The sequence below is a fragment of the Rhinopithecus roxellana genome, chromosome 14 (assembly GCF_007565055.1).
Source record: "Rhinopithecus roxellana isolate Shanxi Qingling chromosome 14, ASM756505v1, whole genome shotgun sequence".
Lineage (NCBI taxonomy): Eukaryota > Metazoa > Chordata > Mammalia > Primates > Cercopithecidae > Rhinopithecus > Rhinopithecus roxellana.
Genome location: NC_044562.1, coordinates 4,703,276 through 4,718,211, shown reverse-complemented (window position 1 = coordinate 4,718,211; position 14,936 = coordinate 4,703,276). Strand labels below are relative to the sequence as shown.

Genomic DNA, 14,936 nt, shown 5'->3' with positions numbered 1-14,936 from the left:
ACGATTAATTTCGCAATTATACCTTATAAATCAGTGTTAAGAAGTCAGATGAATGTGTAAAAGCATATTTCTAATTAAACAGAATTTATAAAACTAAGTCCCTGAAAAAATGAACATACATACATATATATGTGCAACTATGCATGTGTATATATGTTTATACATACACATATATACATATATATTTAGAACAGTCTTCCATAAGTGCACAAACCTAATTTCATGTAGGTGTCATTTGTCAATATAAACAATATCGGTATAAGCCTTTAAAAGGATGAAACACTTATAGAAGTTCTATTCTTTCTAGAAATTGTTGCTTTGCTTCTGGGAAGCATTAAGCTTGGCCCCGAAATCAGCTAGTGTTAAGGGTCATAGCCTTTAACTAAACTAACTCCGTTACTTAAACTAATCTCTTTGAGAGGAAATCCTTACACCTGAGATAGGCTTGAGACTCTCTGATCACCTTAGCACAGCTCAACACAGAGAAAATACAGCAGGATCTACTCTTAAATTGTAAGAGCTTTACTAATCAAAAGTGTTCTGAGCTCCCAAACCTAGGTCTTCCTGGCTAATTCCACTTCTTTGTTTCTTAGCTGTAGGCTTATTGATGTTTCAAGACACTTTAGCACAGGTTTCCCTCCCTGTGCTTTAAGCTCAGTGTTGATGACAGATACACTTACTAGAACACTGCAATTGCACCTCTTCTCCTCACCTTTGTTTTGGAATTCTGTGTGCTGAAATTCCACTCTATAGTATGATTTTAAATTAGAAAAATATTGGCAATATTTTAATGAAATTTTTTAAATGAGGCTATGACAAGATTAATTGATAAAATAAAGTAAAATTAAAAACTAAAAAGAGCTGAAAATTCATTTGTCTTCTTCAATAGCTTCACTAAATTCCTTTCTGCCTTCCTTTCTTCTTTCCTTCCTTCCTTCCTTCCCTCCCTCCCTCCCTCCATTCTTTTCCTCCCTTCCTTCCTTTCCTCCCTCTTTCCCTCCCTTCCTTTCCTCCCTTCCTCCCTTCCTTTTTCCATAGTAGTAGCTGGAATAGGATTTTTAACAAAACAACAGCACAGATACATTTTTCGTGTCTGGAAGACAAAAAAAAAAAAAAGGAGTCTTGAAAAACCTCTAGGTTAATTCCATTTTAGAAAATTTGGAATACATATAAGATTTAAGCAAGAATGTTGAAGAAGTATTAATTTTCCCATGGTGAATCATCACAGATAATAAAGGCTACTATTTACCTTGGTCCATTTTGAGAATGTCTCTAAGTTCTAAATCACTCCCAGGATTTTTTCAGCACTTTCTCATGAGAGTTTAGTTTTATGGATAGAAATATAAAAGTAAACAACCAGCTACATAAAATTATAAATAACAGAAGTTGCCATCTAAATTAAATACATTAGAATTACTGACAATAGATTATGAGCAGATTAAGAAAAAATGCAATTGCATATATTAGGAAAGTTATATTCCAACTGGAAAGTAAGGTAAAATAATCAAATGGAATTTAAAAGTCTGAGTATGCATTATTTTAAGGAGTTGGGTGATATATAAGGGGATCTTATTCTTTTGTAGTTTCCTGATCAAATATGCCAATTAAGTATGTCATATACTAAGAATCACACAGGAAAATATTCAGAATAGAAAAAACAATATAAGAAAAGATGAGTATGTGTGTATGTATTTGTATGTTTTGGGGTGAGCTTTTCATATGTCAGAGAGTTTTTTTCTCCAGTCAGTTTTAGTAACATCTTCACACACATTATCCTCTTAGATTTAAAGGAAACTTCAGAATGTTTGCTAGAAAACAATCACATAGATTGAATAATCACTTTTGCTAGTGACATGAAAGATAAAATTCTTTTTTTCATTGACTTCAGAACTTTCCATATTCTTTTAACAGGATAAGAGCAGATGCTGCCACAGAGACTGTCATTCCCACGGATATTTAAATATATTATCACTTGGGGGCCAGGCACTCACACCTGTAATACCAGCACTGTGGGAGGCAAGTTGGGTGGATCACTTTATATCAGGAGTTTGAGATCAGCCTGGCCAACATGGTGAAACCCCGGCTAAGCTAAAAATACAAAAATTAGCTGGTGGCACAGGCCTATAATCCCAGCTACTTGGGATGCTGAGGCGGGAGAATCATTTAAACCTAGGAGGGGGAGGTTGCTGTAAGCTGAGATCATGCCACTGCACTCTAGCCTGGGCAACAGAGCAAGACTCTGTCTAAGTAAATAAACAACTTACCACTTGGCACCACAAATGTAATTTAACAGGGATGTTAATAAAAAGAAGGCTTCTCTTGCTTATACTCACTTTAAATGTTAATAATATAATACTGACAGGAGGCAGGGAAATCCTGGGTAGAAAGGGCAATTCCCCAGCAAAGGCCCCACCCTCAAGCCTGGAAACCCACGGCCCTAAATGGGAACAGGCATTCCTGTTTTCACACTCAGATGTTGTTCTTTGGCCTGCCACACCTCCCTATCCTGTACCCATAAAAACCCCAAACCTCGGGCTCCACAAAGAGAAGAACAGAGATGCAGAAAAGCCGCAGAGCAACAGGGCGGTGCAGCAGAGAAGGAGAGAAGCGAAGGAGCATCTGAATGTCGAGACAAGTTTGGCTGGGGATAGTCATAGAGAAGATCAGCCACAGGACAGCCAAACTCCAAGGGAAGATCATCTCCCCACACCATCCCCTTTCTAGCTTCTCATCCATTCCACTGAGAACCACCTCCATCCAACAATAAAATCTTCTGTATTTCCCATCCTTCAATTTCCCCGTGTGACCTGACTCTTCCTGGACACAGACAGGAACCTGGGTACTAAGAGGGCACTGAGCTGGTTAACACTTAAGCCATCTGCAGATGGCACAGCTAAAAGAGCATTATAACATGCTTTGGGAGTGGCAGGCACCCACCCGTAGATGCTACTGTAGGGCCAGAGCCCAAAAGTGCTGGCCCCAGCTCCGGCACCTATCTGTCTGCATGCTCCCATTCCTGGAAGGGGTTTGAGCCCACGGCAGCCAAACAGATGAGCCACAACCCTGTCGCACATCCTGCAAGGGGAGTCTGGGAACTCCTGTTTCATTAACATAATAAATTATCTTAAGAATGTCAAATTTAAAACAGCGTTTTGCTACATCTTAGTCCATCTTGTTTCTATTTGTCAAAGTTGTTCACTGCTTCCATCATTCTTTATACAGTTGTGTGCATTTCTGTGGAAATTTTCTGGATTGAGAGGCCTTGTATTTTATAGAATGTATTTTCATTGCTCATGTTTGTGTAATCACCTCTGAAGAAATATTTGAAAAGGTGATGGTTTTGTTCTTTTAAAAGCTTAGTCATACATATCTATCTGAAAATTCAAAAACAATATAACCAAAAGCCTGAATTATAACTGAGTTGAATAAAATTAGTCTCTAGAAAATATAATTAATAACCAAAAAGAAAATTACACTTTATAATTCAGTTTCCTTCCTCCCTCCCTCCCTCCCCTCTCCCCCTCCCTCCCTCCCTCTCTCTCTCTCTCTCTCTCTCTCTCTCTCTCTCTTTCTTTCTTGGATGGAGTTTCACTCAGTCACCCAGGCTGGAGTGTAATGGCATAATCTCTACTCACGGCAACCTCTGCCTCCTGGGTTGAGAATACAGTCGCCTGCCACCATGCCTGGCTAACTTTTTGTATTTTTAGTAGAGATGGGGTTTCACCATGTTGGCCTGCTGGTCTCAAACTCCTGACCACGGGTGATCTGCCCACCTCGGCCTCCCAAAGTGCTGGGATTACAGGAGTGAGCCACCGCACCTGGCCTACTTTCTTTTCATATCACTTTTTTGTATACAATTACATGAAAAATATCACAAAGCCTTTACATAAAAATAAAATCTGTTATTCATTATTATTGCGTATATATTCATAACTGCAACTAAGAATCTGCTGATTGTTTATGTAACTTTAATGCTAAGAAAGGAAACTCGGGCCAAAGAAGCAACCTTCTGAAGATCTTTAAATTTCCAGTCAGAATTTATCCACAGAGTCAGAGTAATTGGACATTTAGAAAGAGGGAAAAGACCTTTAGAAAGAGGGAAAAGACCTAGTGGCCAGTTGATTTCCACAGCCTACCTGTGGTCTCTCAACATTCTTACATCTTCAGGTTATTGTTCTGAGATTTATGCTTTTTCTAATATATATTTCCATTTATGGTCTTGAATTCAGCTTACTTCACCCCAGACCTGGAAAACTGTCAGCCAACAAGCCCTGTCAGGCCCCCAGACAGGTTTTGCTTGGGCATGTTATTGACGATACAATGTTTTAAAAAATAGTATCTGACTTTGAGCACTTTAAATGTATACATGTATGGCACGCCTCCTGAACAACTGGAATTTCTGGTGACCTGGGACCTCTTCCCGCATGACAGCAATTAGTTTGTGTGAAGCTACCCAGAAACCAGATATGTCATCTCCAGTTTTCTATCCTTTCTTCTATTCTTTAGGGTCTTACCCACCCCCAAATGAAGGACAGGTTCTCATTGAAATCCTAGCTTCAGTATCCTTTGTGTTACACTCAGTCTATGAGAATCTGAGTTAGAGACTTCTAGTACAGTTGCTTCTTTCCCAGCTCCATCTTGCAGTCTGATTCACTTGACTGATACCTTGATTCTGTTCTCAAATCTGGGTCCTTACCTGGATGCTTGATTTTTCCTTCTGCTGTTATTTCTCTTCATCTCGTGTTTCATTTCCCCCTACTCCACCCCCATTAGAATGTGCCAGTAGCAATTAACTTTTTATTACTTTTTAGATTTTAATTATTATCACTCTTATCATTAATATCTAGGTCATATTTTACCACTGTGGAATTTAGATGTTGATTTTTAAAAAGACAGAAAATTACAAGAAAGTTAATAGTCTAATATTATGGAAAGATTATGAAGGAAAAAAATTCCCATGGATATTTCTTCCTAAAATAGTTGGTTGCCGAAGCATTCCTTCAAATACTTTAAGCAAAGGTTCAGAGAAACAAGCTTATAACACCATGTGATATCAATCTGCTGTGAAAAAGACTTCCCGTTTGCCTTTTGATCAAAAGTACTTTTTTATATGAAACATGTAATTGTTTAAGAGTCCAACTTCAAAGTCTAAATGTGTGTGTGCATGTCTGTGTTACCTAATGGTGTTTTTTTGCTCAAACATAATACTTGCAGCTTTGAAATGCATATTAAATATCTGGCAATAAAATTCATGCTTTCTTAATAACTGATACGCTTATGGTTGAAAGAAAAGGCAGGTTCTAAGTTTTCTTTGAACTTTCATTACTACGCAAAATTTAATATTTCAGTTGCATTGTTCCATGAATGGACTCACCCTGACAATGTACTCCTTCGTCATACCCGTCTGGGCAGTCCAAGACACCATTGCACAGCTGGGATAAATGAACACATTTGTTGGTACCAAGGCAAGCAATGTGATTCAAGGGGCACTTGATTTCTACCTCCTCAGGACCTGAAAAAAATGTAAAAAAGAATAGAATTATGTGTTAGCTTTTTTAAATGGTAAAACTGTTAAGCACAAGTAATTACTAGCACTGTTTTACAAAACAAAGCTACAGCAAATACTGTGAGAGAAGAGTGCTGCTCTTGTTCTCAGAGACATTGAAGTTAGCCTATGTGATTAAACACCTAATTTTTACAAGCCCCATAGAAAAGGAAATATGTATTTTTTCAAATGATGCATTAGAAACATAAATATTCTTTCCAAACATTAAAATAGTATGGATTTAAAATCTGAGGGTTGATATGAGTCATTGTTTCGTCTCATATCCCTAGATAAGTTGGACAAGGCACTTAAACTTCTTGAATCTCAATTTCTTCAGCTGTAAACTATGGATAATGGTTCTCAGCAGGTCTCTTGTTAAAATTACATCAGGTAACATGAACAAAACTGTTTCAGTGGAATTTAAGTGAAGTTATGTCAATCTAAAGGTTATATTATTTTTAGTCTGTTCTTTAAGAATATGAAGAACATTTAATTATAAATGCATTTATGTATGACCTCTATTGTTTAAAAATCTTTTACTGAGCAACTACAATGGAATAAAATTTGCTAAAGAACAAGAAGTGAAAAAAAGGACATACTCATTTTTTTACACACCAGTGATAACTACTTTATATAATCACCCTTTGTGTTTTTAAGATAAGTTTAAATCAGAGCATACAGTCTTTTCTCAGTTTACCCATTCCAAATCTTTATCAAGCATCCAAATTGCATGTTATTTTATCTGAATGTCCGGCTGTCAGTTCCCAAATCCTATCTATACTTCTACAAGCACTTTCCAAATCGAAATATGATTCTTCCTCGTCTTATCCAGCTTTCCCAAATCCAAAGTGTAATAATTCCAATATGACTACTATCATATATTAATCTGACATAGATTATTGCCGCAGCCTTGATTCTATAGTCAGACACACTTAGGTTTTAATCAGAACTCTGCTGAGTCCATGGGACATTAATGGATTTAATCAAATAATTATTAGTTTTCTCATGTATAAAATGAAACTATCAAAAGAGCCTACCTCATAGGGCTGTTGTGAATGTCAACAGTTATTCACTACAAAGCTCTGAGCACTGCAATGCAGGCTGAGTAGGAATTCAACACACATTAGTTACATAAATAAATGCAGCATAGCAGAGTGCTTAACAGACTGTGGAGCCAGATTCCTGGGTCTAAATGCTGGCCCCACTATTCATGAGCTGAATGGCCTGGGGAAGCTGTGTATCATGTCTGTATTTCACAGGGCTGTGGTGAGGATTCTATCAAAAGCTCTTAAACACTGTCTGGCAAACACTTAATAAGTGTTTGGTGTTATCATAGTTCAGTAAAAAATGTTCTAAGAAGGTAAGTTGCTTTTTGGTAAATAGTTATATCTCAAAACTGTCTTTTCTGTTGTAAGCCCCTTTCCTCCTCCTGGAAAAAAAAAAAAAAAAAGTTCAAAAATTTCATGTTTTACTTTCTCTACTTAGTTGAGGTAAAAAAATAATAATAATAATTAAAAAGCCAATCTAACATATTTTAGGATATGCAAAATTATGAGAATTGCAGACGATTGCAATGTGATAAAATTAGAAAATAAACAAAAGAAAACAAAAATATCATACAAGTGAAAAAACAAACTAGACTTGTCAAAAGTTAAATATAATTTTGAAATACTTTATCAAATAGGAATTATAGGTGTAAATCATTTTGTTTGATGCTAAAACAGCTTTCTCTTAACCTTTTGTGTTTTAGGAGATATAAACAAATTTTCATGCTGTAGCTTCGCTAGCTGAATTAACAGATCTCTCTGTAAATTTCATGTGTATTTACATAATTACTACTAAACAAGGCTATTAAATGTCAAACACTTGTCACCCCAAATGCACAACTCATTTTCTGTAACATGCTGATGTAACTTGAGTATCAATATTTTTAAAATATATCTTTATTTTCAAATATATTTTTATATACATGTGTGCATATATATTAACAAAGTACAAATATACAAATTTGAATACAAATTACAGGAATAAGAGTAAGTGAAAGAGTTTTCACTGAGCCTCTCTAGCTATTTAATCTTATGTTTACAATGTTAACATAAATGCATTTAAAAATGAATTTTAAAGACACATAAATTAATATTAAAAAGCTATAAACTTCTATGACCAACATCATAAAGTAGCTTTTTAAAATTACTTGGCTGATTCATAAAAATTCTAAAACATGCATCCTCGCATAAATTTCCAAGAAATGTTTAGGCCAGTTATATTTAGACCTTTCTGTAAAAGTTCTAAAAGTTATCCACAGAGAAAACACTTCATAAAACTGAGAGATTTTAGAAGTATCAGTTAGAAAACAAAAAATGACTCAGCAGCAAGATTCTTTAAAAAGTGATTCATGTGTTGACTCAAATAGAAGTATGATTTTTCACTGTTAAGATTGCCAGGTAACTGAGGAACATGATAATGATAGCAGGACTAAAATACACATCTGGTGGCCAGAAGAAAGGTTCAGCTACTTATAAATTTTGAGAAAACAGGAAAAAGTGTGTTTATTTTGCAAAGGTAATGTATAGAGTTATTAGATTATTCCTAGTGGTAAAGTTTAGGGACAAGAGAGAAATTAGTCTGGGAGAACTAAAGAGTTAGTTGGTTTCTTTATAGACTAGCTACTATAGTCTTTATCATCTTTGATATACTCTTGTCTTGGTTGCCAGGACTGTTGGGTAACTCATGAGACAGTTGGATCATGGCTGGATGAACTGTACCTTAACCAGTCCTTCTCAAATTTTCATGTCAATACACGTTAAGACAATCATAATATTTGCAAGGTACACGGGAGTAAATAGCAAAGAATATTTTTAGAGTTGGCCCGAGGCCCTAGTAATTAGCCTCACAGTTGAGGGAATAAATATTTCAGACCTCTTTGAACAGTGCTAGGATATTTCAGTTGGAAAACTGCTAAAATAAGTATTTTGTTGTTCTTTCTGGAAAATGGGGAGATAGGGCTGTCTGAGAAATAGCAATGCCTGCCTCAAACAAAATTCTCTCAAAAGCCAGGCAATATGGATATTTCATGTACTGTTACTTTGGGGATTATTCTATTCTAATTTCCAATGATCATTTGTGCAGTGAAAATATTTGTATCCCACGAAGCATCCTGTAAATGGACAGAATAGCCACTCTGATTACTGCTTCTACCCATCCACCAGGGTGAGAAGCATGGGATAATGGGGGCTTCATGAATTCCTGAGAATATGGCAATGTTGCCTTAAATTAAATGATTAATTTCATGAAGACTTTCAGGCATTTGAACATTTCACAGCCAGAGATTATAAATGAGGCACAAAAAGGAGCATGACTGGAGGCTCTCTGGTAAACCTGGCATTACCTCTGTAGTGACTGAATCATAAGGAGTTGGGAGGGACCTGGGACAGGGGTGAGGTGACCAGGTAGCGTAGGACAAATTTCAAAATTATACAAAGACACTAAAAATTTTTAACAAGCATGGTAGTCCTTGAGAGAATGTCACCTCACCTTTCAGCAACATGAACATTCAGAAAACATTCCCTGTCCCTTAAATCTAAATGTAGGTGACCTAAGCAGGATAGCAAAATTGAAAATGTAACAACTTAAAAAGAAAAACTCCATCATTGGGTGACCTAAATTATATCAACCCATGAGGCTAGTATTTATACTTTTAAATTATGTATAAGCCTTGACCAATTAGCTGAAATAGGTTTTATTTCTTACACTAAATCTTATTTTACAAATAATGCTTCCAGGATAATGCAAGGATAATGGGATTCACCTGTATACTTCTGAATGTTTAAATTCTTTTTAAGTATAGAGTAAATATCTTACTGTGTACATTAATAGGGGATAATAAAGGACATAAGTTCCATCAAATGTATCTTCTGATTAAAGAAAATTGAGATAGCATGTTTTGTGGAGAGGGAAATTTTTCTTCTACTCTAATGGCAGACACAGTCAAATAACTGCACTTGTCCCAACATTGTCATATCTTAGCAGAAACAGCATGACTGCTCCTTCCCCACAGCTAACCTCTCTACCTTACACTATATTATATCCCACCTTTTGGGTCTTGTTCTATCTAGAATTGTCTCTTGGTTTTATTTCCCATTTATTTTCCCAATATTTCAAAGTCCCGTGCCTGCAATCTCACTCAATTTTCTTAACTTATGCCCAAGAAAAAAAGTTACTTTTGCTTTTTAAACTTTCCTTCAAGCAGTATCCATTTTTGCCTACTGAAAAAAAAAAATTACTATTAAACTTATTCAAAACATAGACAGCACCTGCTGCATGCCTATTCCCATTTCACACTAGCCTCTGCTTCTAACATTCTGCCGAACTTCTCTCCAGGGCCTCTGTGGTCCCGGCCACAGTGAGGCCAGAGGCATGCAAAGTCCTCCAAAGACTGACCAGAATGCCTCTCTCTGAGAACATTTTCCACCATTCTTTCTCAGGCCTCTTATATTCTATTCACACCATTATTTTTGTTATTCCTCACAGCATTCCATGGACATGATTGGACACATTTCACACACGTTTTTTCATAAAATCCCCTCAATCTTCTGCCTGGCAAACACATGATTATCCTTCAACTATATACTGTCCTTTCTTTTCCTACAACTTCTCCAAATTCTGTGGCAGATTATAGATTTGTTCATGATTATTATTTCTAAGTATTTTTCTTCAAAATAAGACTATGAGATATCTGATGTCACTGATTATTTCCCATCTATCTCACCAATGCAAACAGCTAACAGGTTTCATGACACAGAATTAGTGCTTGGTATACCATTGTTGAAGGAATGCACACTGCATTTTAACTCCTGGCTAATTTCTACTTCCTCTGACATGCCAGAAGTTACTCTTTTCCACCATAAATGCATTCTCAGACCAGGTTCTACAGAAATTCCTTTCATCTCATGAATACTCTCAAAATTAAAATGGTCCTCAATTGCTGGTTACAACAAAACCAAACTCCTTAGCCTGATTCAATAATCTAATTGAAGTTTCATGAGTATTATTTACAATTAATTTTTAATATTTATACACTACTTCATTCACTGCCATCTTTCACCTCCCCAAAATACACCAAATAAATTCCCATTCCTGGATCTTTCTTTATGCAATACCATCATCTAGACAGGAAACCTCTTTGTTCTTTGCCTAAGAAAATCCTTCAAGGTTAGTCTCAAACCCTAGTGTCTCCATAAAGTTTTCTTCGTGAAAAACAACATGATACAGTGAAAAGCATGTTAAGGTTTAGAGACCAAAGACTTGAATCTGAGTTTCAACAGCTATTTGCTTGTCTAAACTCACATAAAGTACTTAACCTCACCAAGACTCTTCTTTCACATTTGAAAAATAGGGATTAATAATACTTTCTGCCCGACACTATAATGATAGGAACAAATGAAATCATGGTTGGGACACACTACGCAAAGGGGAGTTTTTTGTGGATGTCATTGCTCCCATGTTGCTCAATGAACTTGTACAGACATTGTCTATATCACACTTTTTTGGATACATACCTCATTGTATAGTCTATGAACTGTATCATATATGCATGGTTGAATATATCTCTTGAGGCCCAAGGACTTACATTTATTTTTTCCCACTCTATTTTATAACATTGGGTAGCATAATGTAGCAATAAAAACATATTGATTCCTAGCTGATATAAAATCAAGTCAAAAATACTTTGTTATGTAAAGCTATCACCAAATTCGATACGTAAAGCATAAGATGTCCTTGATATTCAGAAAATTATGCAGTTTTGCATTTCCTCTGATTACCGCTACCTAGTTAATTTAAAAACAGAGTTTTAATTGTATTTTTAAAATGACTTGAACATTTTTAGTAAAGCCTACTAGTAATTCCAAAACACTGAGGGATATGAGGATTACTTCTATTGAAGTAATTGATTACTTCTTCTGGTACGAAAACAGATCACTGCAGCCTTGACCTCTCTGGTTCAAGGTAACCTCTCGCCTCAGCTTCCCAAGTACCTAGGACCACAGACTTGTGTCACCAAACCTGGCTAATTCTTTTAGTTTTTGTACTGACATGTTGCCTGTACAACATGCCTGTACATGTTGGTTTCACCATGTTGCCCAGGCTGGTCTCAAACTCCTGGGTTTCAGCAGTCCTCCTGTCAGCCTGTCAGTGCTGGGAATTACAAGCATGAGCCCCTACACCTAGCATCTTTTAAATATTTATTCCTGTGCAATCTTTCTCCTTATGAAATTGAAGATCCTATGATTTCTAAGAATTTGTAACAAATGCCTTAAAAAATTAACTTTCTTGGAATTATTTAAAAACAAATTTTTAGTGTTATTATAACTAAGTTATATATTAAGATTTATAGAGTACCATTAATCTGATTTCAAGTATGTTCTTTTACATGTGTTTTTTTTTTTTTTTTTGAGACAGGGTCTTGTTCTGTTGCCCAGGCTGGGGTACAGTGGCATGATCATGGCTCCTGCAGCCTTCACCTCCTGGGCCAAAGCAAACCTCCCACCTCAGCCTCCCATGATGCTTGGCTTTATTTATTTATTTATTTATTTATTTATTGTGACCAGGGGTGGGGGGAGAGGGGGTGGCAGGTTCAGAGATAGAATTTTGCCACATTGCCCAGGCTGCTCTCAAACTCTGGAGCTCAAGCAATCTGCCTGAATTTACCTCCCAAGCAATCTGCCTGAATTACAGGCGTGAGCTACCACATCTTGCCTTCTTTTATTAAGAATGCTTTTCACACACAATTAGATCTATTTTCTAGGATGTATTACAGACAAACTATCACCTTTAGTATTTTAAGGTAGAAAGGTAATTTTTATGTAGTTATTATAAGAGTATGAAAAAATTGCATTATAATATCTATTATAATTACCGTAACTGAGAATTCCAAATAGTTACAGCAATCTAGACCATTTATAAGACTATCAAGAAGGTGAGCAACATCATTTACTCAATGTTATTTGGGAAAATTAGCATATAATATAAAGATAGTTAATATCATACTTCAGCTTATTATTAAATATAATATCGAATCACATAATATCTTTATAGAAGCAATACAACTTTCCTAGAACTGTGTTTATTTCATAAAATCTTGTTCTTATTTTCAAATAGACCTTATTTTACATCTGAGCTATTTCACCTGACAAACTTATATGTAAGTGCATTAAATAAAACAAATTTATAGTATTTCAAATAAAATTAAAATTGGATTTATGAGTTTCAACTTCCAAATAAAACAAAATTAATTGAATCATTTGTTAATCTGTATGATTACACTTGAGGATGCAAGAATATAAATAAGAACCTCTAAAGATTCATGTGCACTCAATACCAATAGTAACTCACTCAAATCAAATAATTTCTCTGTAAAATAGGCTCCAGTAACGGCTTTTGTGTTTACATATTTCAAATGGATGTTGTGAAGATTCACAAACTGCAAGAGATGTAAAGATGATTGATTTTGTCCAGCTGCAGTACCCTTTAGCCATCTCTGACATCTAATTTTTAAAGCCCTGGGGAAGGAATTTTTGTAGCTTTGATAACTGTTTTAGGATTTAAAAATCCTTTCTATTTTGAAGACTCAGTGTAGGAACTTTTTTTGCATCTAACATAGAGTTTTACATATGTATTTAATTTGTGAAAAACATGCCTGCTCGCCTAAAATAAAGAACACCTGCTATGACCAAAGTACCAATGGTACGTATTAGTATGAATAGAAACAATGGAGTCTAGTTAAGATCCTTTTACTGAAGGAGTTTAGATCATGTCAGAAAATATTGTCATGTTAAAATAGCCTCGTGTGTGTGTGTGTGTGTGTGTGTGTGTGTATGTATGTTTTCTGCTAACTTCAGAATGTATCAAGTGCTTTTTATCAGTTTAACAGCAAGTTGGCACCTGAATCTAAAAAGTATAGGTTAAGTCATAACATTTTCCTGCACTGCAACTATAAACACTTAGAATATAGACAAAGTTGGCAAATAAAAATTGTGTGGACATAGGCAAAATATTATTGTCATTAATTATAGCCTTAGAAATAAGAGATGTATTAGGCATATGGAGTGTGTTGCTTTCTGACTTTTCATTACAAAAGCAAATAGATTAGAAAATAAATGAAATCACTGTTTTATAAGTAATTGTCATTGCAGCATTGCCTCTCATCAAACCCTATGTTAATAGAAGGAACTCAGCCTGGATGATTAAAAATCAGTGCTCTTTTAGGTGTTTTAAATGCTTCTTTATTCCTCTCCATGCATTCTTCATATTTCTGAATTGCTGGATTACCCTCACACTCTCCTTGTTAAAAGCTCCAAAAATTTATTTTCTCCTTCGCCCCCCTCCTCCACTTCTACCTAGGTTAAAATGCACCTAGATTTTTTTTTTTTTTTTTTTTTTTAATCACTTAGAGCTCTGTTCTTTGCTAGCCAAGTTGATACACTAGGTTCTTTCATGGGTGATATATGTGTATTAAACAGGATTCTTATGAGAACAATGAATCAGTCAGAGATTGAAATTACAAGCTCTCTGTGAAAATAATAAAAGTACTTTTGTTTGAGAGAAGGATAATTTGTTGATTGATACTCATATCACACTTCTTGGGTGGCAATTTGCTGACTTGTAAAGTTGGCTCTCTGACTTTTAAATGAATAAACACATGTTTAATCAATGAATCATAAAGAAGATGCTCTTCAATTTTCAATTTTTAGAAATCTTATTGAGTCCTTAAGATACAAAACACATGTTCCAGTCATTATTTAAAACTTCTCAGTAAGGAAAAGATTTACTCAATTTGCTGATTTAAGAAAAACTTAGGAAGCCAAAGATGAAATGTTCCACTTGTATCTTTTTTCAGAAATACAGAATAGAAGATAAGTATTTCATCTCTGAAAGCAAAGCTTTTTCCTCTTGTTCTCTGGGGCTACTTTACTTATTCTAACTGGGTGATAGCTCCTAATTGCAATTTTGAAGTTCAGGGCAGCTTGGAGAGCCTACCCAATTAGAAGCAGAGGTAACTCCCTGGGAGGAGGCATGTAAAAGACTAATGCCTGACAGGAAACGACAAGCCAAAATCAGATAGTTCTACACAACTCTCAGAGGAAAGGGGTCTTACTGCTAGAAAGGGACATTGAGTAGGAGCAGCCAACTGGCTCGTCCACTTGTCAGACAGATGAGTCATTTGATCTTTGATTCCACAAATGTGTTAGAGATTGCCTCTGAGCCAAACTGTGCACACAGAGATATTGCTATTGGCCACTCTTAAGAGGTATTTTTGTTGTTGTTGTTTTTAAGAAACCTGTAAAAGAAAGAGGGTTCTTTATCCATCCTTTTCCTCTATAGGCTAAAATAA

The 14,936-nt window shown here is 35.5% G+C and overlaps 1 protein-coding gene across 1 annotated transcript in view; it reads right to left on the bottom strand.

Moving 5' to 3' along the window:
- The window catches only part of LRP1B (LDL receptor related protein 1B), a 2,016,348-nt gene that overhangs the window by 1,334,188 nt on the left and 667,224 nt on the right, over positions 1 to 14,936 (bottom strand). Inside the window, exon 3 of the mRNA XM_030916410.1 lies at positions 5,375 to 5,512. Within this exon, the coding sequence (XP_030772270.1) occupies positions 5,375 to 5,512 (138 nt within the window). The remainder of the gene's footprint in view (positions 1 to 5,374; positions 5,513 to 14,936) is intronic.